The 8,433-nt window shown below is 37.4% G+C and overlaps 1 protein-coding gene across 1 annotated transcript in view; it reads left to right on the top strand.

The window, feature by feature from the left end:
- The window catches only part of LOC116565785 (24-hydroxycholesterol 7-alpha-hydroxylase), a 101,269-nt gene extending 93,365 nt beyond the window's left edge, over positions 1-7,904 (top strand). The window contains exons 11-12 of the mRNA XM_032299602.1: positions 3,796-3,883; positions 7,267-7,904. Of these exons, the coding sequence (XP_032155493.1) occupies positions 3,796-3,883; positions 7,267-7,338 (160 nt within the window). The 3' untranslated portion in view covers positions 7,339-7,904. The remainder of the gene's footprint in view (positions 1-3,795; positions 3,884-7,266) is intronic.
- Positions 7,905-8,433: the final 529 nt, after the last annotated feature.

The raw sequence follows: 8,433 nt of genomic DNA, 5'->3' as shown, positions 1-8,433 counted from the left end.
CCAGGCTGGAGTGCAGTGGCATGATTTCAGCTCACTGCAACCTCCACCTCCTGGGTTCAAGTGATTTTCTTGCCACAGCCTCCCAAATAGCTGTAGTTGGGATCACAAGCACACACTACCATGCCCAGCTAATATTTTTGTATTTTTAATAGATCTGAGGTTTCACCATATTGGCCAGGCTGGTCTCTACCTCAGGTGATCCACATGCCTTGACCATCCAAAGTGCTGGGATTACAGAGGTGAACCACCATGCCTGGCTGGCATGATTTTCCTTATATTTCTTCTACTTGGGGGATCATGATCTGTAAATTATTGTTTTCAAAAAAATTTGAAAATGTTTCAGCTATTCTCAAAATATTTTCCTGCTTGCTCATCTATATCTCTAATAACATGTATGTTAGACTTCTTTATTTTATAAGCTAATAATTTGTTTATTTTATAGCCTTTTATTCTATGTACTATTTTAGACATTTTTCATTGTTTTGTTATTTTAAGTTCCATTATCTTTTCTTTGGCAGCATTTTGACATCTGTTAATCCAATCCAATTTAGTTTTCATTTAAGATACTGTATTTTGCATTGCTAGCAGTATAATTATTTTAAGAATATCTTCTTTCCCTCCTCATTCTGCTGTTTCTTTCTACCTTTTTGAACCTGTGTAGTATGTTAGCTATTTTTAATATCTGTCATTTGTGGGCCGAAATTTTTTAAACGAACCTTCTCTTGATTTGGGGTCATTTTTCTGTTGTTTTTTTTTCTAAGCCTGGTAACTTCTGAATAGATGGCAAGACGTAAATGATAAGTGCCATGGATACTGGGTTGTGTTGTATTCTTTTAGTTTAGACTTTATTATGGCATGTAGTTAGTTGCTTAGAAAAACAATTTTTCAAAACTTGTTTTTAAACTTCGATAAGGTAAATCCAGAGCAGCATTTAATGCAAAATAATATAATCCCACTATTAAGTCAATACCCATTTAAGAGTTCTAGCTAATGGTGCATGTGCTGTACGATGATCAGGTCTTTTTCTTGTGTGAACATGGCCTCCATGTTTTGTGTGAGCTCCTGGCCTTTTTCAGCTTCTTGCACTTCAATTTCTCTTTCATTTTTCTTTTTCAGCCTCAGTAGTTTCCTCTCACACATGCAGAGATCAATACTCTGCCAAATACTCAAGGAGACCCCTATCTGGATCCCTGGAATATTCTTGCTCTCTCTGTGTGAAACTTTCTTTTCTGATATTCTTCTCTACAAATTTTAGTCTTGTTAGCTTGCTGAACTTGGATCTCTGTCTGCTGAATTTAGTACTACCCTAGACCTGTTTGAGTATTTCTGTCCTTGCACTGTGGCCTGGAAACTTCCAGTAGCAGGAAACCAAAGCAATCATGGAGTTTGTCTCATTCTTTACTTCCTCTGGAGATCTTTGTCCTACACTGAATTTTGCCCTGTTTTTGAGGTATTTGAGGCAGAAAGATAACACCAACTTTTGTTACTTTATTATGGCCAGAAATGGAAGTTCCAGCTTGTTAAAAGTTCGACAAAACCTTAGTTGTGAGAAATTCTAAACCTGCATACAAGGTAGCAAAGTTGCTTTTTATTAGAAACATTGCTGACTTTGATCCAAATCAGTAAATATTAGGCATGTTCTATTTCATAGACATTGATACTGTCTTGGAATTAATTATCTTTAGCATTTGCAAGTAAGTAGGGTTAAATTTACATCATAAATATTACTGAATAATTGATGTGGTATTCAGATGGGTTATAGCAACATCTGGAGTGTTCCAGATTTCATTTGAAGTAAAATACAGTCAAGATGTTTCAAGAACAGTAGTGGGGAAAATCTGATATGAATATGAGGTCATTCATATATATACATTCACTCATTCAATCAACAAACATTGAGGATTTAAGGATAAGACATAGCTCTTGCTTTTTGTGAAGACTGTAGTCTATAAGGGAAGATGGACATACAAATTACTAGCTGTAGTATAGTAAGGTATAGTAGGATTGTATGATAAGGACATTAGTTAAGGGATATGTAAAGTGCCACAGAAATACAGAGACAGGTAGACAGGGCAGGAAATTGAATCTGCTCTATTGAAGCATCACCTTCCATCACTATTCATTTATTCAGTTAACATTATTAGGTACTAGTAGTGTTGTGTGCACTGTGCTAAGGCCCCATAATACAAATCCTCCTTTGGGAGAGCCAGGGCTAACAAGTAGTGACTGTTAGTATCACTAACAATCACAATGCAGTGCAGTAGCAGCTATGGCTAAGATGTGAACAGGAAACCGCTGGGGTGGAGAGGAAGGGCACCTCAACCTGGAGGACAGTTACTAGGAAATGCTTAGAGAGGAGATTGAGCCTCAGAAAGGGAAAGGTTTGTGGCACAGAGCATCATCATTCAGGGAATGTTGGGTAATATAACATGGCTAGAGCCATGTGGTGTCAATTGAGAGCTCTGGGGGAGAGGATACTCAAGGGCTGGCTGTATTCTGCTGTGGTGTTTCAGAGAGAGAGGGAGAGAGAGGGGGGGGGGGGGAGAGACAGAGAGGGAGGGGGAGAGAGAGGGAGAGAGGGAGGGGGAGAGAGAGAGAGAATGTGTATGTGTGTGTGTATAATGAGGAGACAGTGAAGATCTGTGTTTTAGAAAGTTTACTCTGATAGGGTAAAGGACAAACTAGAGGGAAGTGAAACTGGAAGCAATGTGGAAGCTAAATTGATTCAGTAATCCGGGAAATAAATGATGAATAACTACACTGAGGGAGTCGTGGAGGGACTAGAGATAAGGGGTTAAGGAGGGGAAGTAAGAACTATGTAGGAGAGCAACAACAACAAAAAAGGATTTGGTGCCTAATTGGATATGGAGAGTGATGGAGAGGGTTGAGACTCTGACAATTTTCTGTCCCATTGGGCTAATTGCATTCATTAAGGGAGATGTTTCCTAAAAGGCTTTGCCTATCCTGCAGAGAGATCAAAACAACCCAATGGGATACACGGAAAAATAACAGAATTCCACTTATGCTTGTTTCAGCTTTTTAGATTCTATTTGTGTGTGTCTTAGAAAATATGCACTAAACAGAGTAGTTTATGTGCATAATTTAAAATAAGTGAGTATCAACATATTGTAGGGCATGCTGAAATATTTTATCAAGGGCACGTGATAAAACGCCTGGACACTCTTGAGATAAGGAATGCAAAAGGAAAAGTGGATTTGGAGGTCCTGGGGAATTTGATGTTCCTGTGGAGCATTCAGGCAGTAATGTCCAGTGGGCTATGGGGTCTAGACTTAAATAGGCCTGTCCAATAGAGCCTTCTGTGATCATGGAACTGTGTTAAATATACACTGTCCAGTATAGTAGTCAGCAGCCACATACAGCTTTTGAGCACTTGAAATGTGGCCGGTGCAACTAGGAACTGAAATTTTACATTTTGCTTAATCTTAAATTTATTTATTAAATTTATTTAAATTTAAATAGCCACTTGTAGCTAAAGGCTACGACATTAGAAAGCACACTTCTAAAGAGAGAGACTTGGGACTGTCATTGAGAGCTTCCAGTAGCTCAGCATTTTATATACATTTTAAAGCAATTTAAGTATCCCACTACCCTATGGAGTAGGTAGTATTAAGAAAGAAAAGAGTTAAATTCTTACTCTATCCTTTAAACAGGAAAAGAGTATATTGCAAAGAAGAGCAATATACTCTGAAATATGTATGCTTTCTAGATATTCTCTGTTGGCAGATATTTATGCATCTTTCACAATCAAGTAACAATTTTATTCTTTTCTTTCAGGTGGTTTGCTCTGTTAGAGATTCAGATGTGTATTATTTTAATGCTTTATAAATATGACTGTAGTCTTCTAGACCCATTACCCAAACAGGTAAGTGTTTTCAGAATTTTGAATATCATGACAACTTATAAATTTGATATAACACCCCTACTCTCCACCCCCCGTTTTAATTACTAGAGATCAGCTGACATTTCTTCACTGAGGCCTGATCTTAACAGGTGCCTTAGATTGAGCCACACTGAGAAGATGCTTGGTCTCCTTAATTCAGGATTTAATCTATATGCCCAATTACCACCTGGCTGGACTTAATAGCAGTCTTTCCACCACTTACAGTATTTTCCAATGCATTTACCAATTTGAACACTTTTCTCTGAGTCAAAGAAATAAGGCCTTGACTTTGCCCTTATTTTCCTAGAAAGGAATGTCTGTGGATCCAAAAGAGAACTATTGTTTTGAATACAAGTCAGCCCCTGGTGCATTTGAAAAGGAATGGCATGGAAAAAAACTAACCTAGCAGTAAAAACAGTGAACAGTGTAGTTCCCTTCAGGGCAGCAACAGCCCCTAGGCCTTGGGGGTGGTCCAGAGGTGCCAGGTTGGGGAGCCAGGGACTGCAATAAAAAAACCTTAGACATCTACCTGGTGTTCTGTTGTAGTATGGCTGAGCTGCACTTGAGCCACAGAATGAGTCCTTTTGATTCTTCCCTTCCTTTTCCAAAGGCAGAGGAGCCTCACTCCATGGCTCCTCATTCCTACCTCAGACTATTGAATATTCCAGTCATTTAAATTTTCTGTAGGTCTTTTCTCCTAGATCAGTGGCTCTGGAATTGGTGCGAGCATCAGCATCACTAGTAGGGCTTGTTAGAACATAGACTGGATAAAAGGTGCTATTTATCCCTAGAATTTCTAATCCAGTAGGAATCAGGGAGCAGCTCCAGAATTTGCATTTCTTTTCTTTTTTCTTCTTCTTTTTTTTTTGGTTTGTTTGAGACAGAGGCTCCAAGGAGTGCAATGGCACAATCTCAGCTCTCTGCAGCCTCTGACTCCTGGCTTCAAGAGGTTCTCATGCCTCAGCCTCCCCAGTAGCTGGGAATGCAGGCATGCACCACCACACCTGGGTAATTTTTGTATTTTTAGTAGAGATGGCGTTTCACCATGTTGGCCAAGCTGATCTCCCAAAATGCTGAGATTACAGGCATGAGCCACCATGCTTGGCCCAGAATGTGCATTTCTAACAAGTTCCAGATGATGCACACTTTGAGGACCTCTGTCTTAAGAAATAAGAGGAAGTTCAATTTAAATCCAAATGTTTGGAAATCATTTGAAAACTTTGGGTAAACGGTGCTATTTAAACTGGAGCTGAAGCTCAGAAATTAAGCACGGCAATCTCAGGGCTATTCACATAGTATTTTGTGCTTTGATTTACTCTTGATTTAATAAGGTTAATGTACGAAGAGATAAATAAAACTCTTGGGTGACGTTTCAGTAGGAATTATGTAAGTGCATAAGTGACACAGAAAATATTATATTGCTCACAAATAAGCACATTTTCAGCATTTCCCTTGATTTCTTTTGCACTTCTATTTTGAAGACAAGTAACTCTCAGAATCTTAAAATGAAAGGGAACTCAAAACAACCTTCACAAGGGTTTTCATCTACCTGTTACATTGTTGACAAAATGAGTATCAGGATCAGGCTTTATGGACACCAAATAGTAGTTCCTGGTCCACTGAGTTGAATGTCACAATGTTGTTCATGATTAAACTCAACATCTAAATATTTTCCCACCAGAAAGAGGACACCAGAATGCCTTTTCAGATGAGAAGGAGGCCTTTGTTAAAACCATGGAGATTAGTAATTTTGACCAATTCCTTCAACAAGATTTTTCCTAGCACTTTCTTTCTAAACATTCTAGTAGCTATATTTATTATACCATTTTATATGTCTTATTTATGTTTTGACACCACTGAAAACATTTTTTAAAGAAATGTTCTCTTAGGCTATAAAAACTACAAATCTGAGTGAATTTTCGTGATCTCAAAGAGCATTTTATTTTACAATTCTTATTCTAGAATGAGAAACATCAATTAAAATTATTTAACTATTGAACTTGTTTCAATAAATTGTAAAATCAGGTGATCAGAAAGTACAGGAAATCACCTTCAAATTACCAGGCTCTTCTAGGGGAAGGCAGGGATGGGTTGTCAAAGCATGTCCTGAACACTCTGTTGTCAGGTGCAGGGAAATCATTGGTGGTGGAAACCAACTCCCCTGAAGGAATTTACTTACCATAGTAGAAAAAATCAAATGCTGGGATCTCCAGTTTTAATTTTGCAACAGCCCAATGGTTTATCTTACCTCAAAGGATCTTAAATAATGTAGTGTTAATTCCCTTCCATTATGAGCCAAACAAAAAGGAAATACTACAAAGTTTGAGGATCTGTGATCAGGCAGCAGTGTCCTGATGCTGGCAGTGGGGGCTATTCCATTTTGAGCATTAAGGAAGAGTCAATTCTAATTCTCTTGAAAAAGCAAGCACATTTTTGCTAACATAGTGGGTTTTTGTTTGTATGGTTTTTTCTTTTTTTAATTTTACTTTTGGGGTTCATAGACCCTTAGAAAAATCTCACAAAACGTATGGATCCCCTTTGTAGAAAAGTACACACTTCTTCATGCACACAAAGTTGTGGATGCGATTTCAGTGGGTTCATGGAACCCTGCAACTTATTCTATCAACTCTCCAAAGAATCTCTTTGCTAAAGAGCCTATTTTGTGCCCTATTGCATTCAGGCTTGAAAATAGACTGATTCTAAATTCTATCCACCTCATCTTTCCTCACTCCTCATCTCCTCTCAGCCCTTATAGTTGACGGAAGAGTTTGCTTTTCTTTTTTAATCCCCTAAACCTCAAAAATCTCTTCATATTATTTATGATACACTGACCTCCCCTTGATCCTACACAGATTCATGTCTTATTTCTCACTAGGGTGAAAAAAATTAGAACATTTGAAATCTACAAAATACCTTATGGAAAGTCATGATCATGAATATACTATAAGTGGTTCACATCATCAACTCCACGTCGTTCTTTAAATACCTGTAACCTGCAATATAGAGGTCTCACCCAGTGATTATAAATGAAGCGTCGCAGTTTTTGAGCCAGAAATGTAGAAAGAGCCTTATTTGTCGTATCCTATTTAGCCAAATAAAGTGAAGGGTGGCAGACCCATAGCTTTCAGGTGTGTTAAACTAAAGAGACTGTTATTAGAATAAGGGATTTTATTATTTGTCTGCTGCCTGAATGGAATGCTAAAATTGACGTTGGATATTATGAAGTTCACTGATGCAAACACTTCCCAACTTGAAAGACATAAACTGTGTACCTTTTAGGGAAAATTACAATTGAATAAACCTTAGTTCTAAAACTATTGGCTTATGTCTCTTAATTCCTATTTCTTCTGCATTTCTATTTTTAGAGTTCTCTCCATTTGGTGGGTGTCCCCCAGCCAGAAGGGCAGTGCCGAATTGAATATAAACAAAGAATATGACATCTTCTGGACCTCACAAGGGCCAGGGCCTTCTGGAGGAGAGGCACCACCCCATCTGGCAGCACCTAGACCTGAGCTCTACTAAAATACGCTGCTTCACTTTGTTTTAAAGCTTAATTCAAGAACACATTCCAATGGTGCATGTGTTTGGTATCATCAACAGTAGACCAAGAATCTGACATCACTCTCAGTCATATAGAGACCTGAATACATGGTTTATAGGAAATGATCAAGTGATTCAAAAAACCATTTTTAAGAAATTGGAATTTGATTTCATGCACAACTGTATTAAAACATTAAATAGAAGTGTCATTTGAATGAAAATCTTAGCATATTAAATTCACTGTCAAGGCAGCATACTTAAATTTCTATTTTGAAAACACTAAAAGTCTTAGATTTTAAAAATTTAATAATGTTTCCTACAAATTTTCTATTTTTTCTATTTTTCTTAATGCGTTTCTCAACTAGAAATCAGAACTCTTAAACTGTATTAACAAAGTTCTTTATTGTAAACATATCTAATAGTAAAAGTAATAAAATGATAGTTTTTGAGACCTGTGAAGACAGGAATGGTGTCTTACATTCACTTCTACACTTTACTATGCTCAGGATTATACTTTGTCTATAGAGCATATTTGGTAAATGTATGTTGATTGGAGTATTGATTTATATTTTAATTAATGTGGAAGCACCGTTTTGACTCAAGGTATTTGCAATCATAGTTTGGCAGATATATTTTTGATAATGCATAGAAACACAAATACAATGGCATGCCAAGACAAATAACTATGTGGAATCTATTAAGGACTTATAACTGTCAAATATTTACCATGAAATCCAGAAAAGAAATCCTGTCGTGTTCAGGAAAACATATGACACTAATAACAGAGTGAACCCTGATGTCATAACTTATCTTCCAGTATTCCTTAAAGTGCTGCTTGCCTCTCTTATTTCAGTGAGGAAGCTTTGTGTGGTGCATGTTGTTCTTCGGCAGCTTATTTGCTTCCCTGGGCTTGAATTATCCCATGAGGTTGATAATGATTGCTTAGTCATCCATTTCCTACTAGCAAGCACATGACTCCCTAGGAGAAAATT

Source organism: Sapajus apella, unplaced genomic scaffold (assembly GCF_009761245.1).
Source record: "Sapajus apella isolate SASKATOON/1434 unplaced genomic scaffold, GSC_monkey_1.0 scaffold41, whole genome shotgun sequence".
Lineage (NCBI taxonomy): Eukaryota > Metazoa > Chordata > Mammalia > Primates > Cebidae > Sapajus > Sapajus apella.
This window is presented reverse-complemented; position numbering and strand designations above follow the sequence as displayed.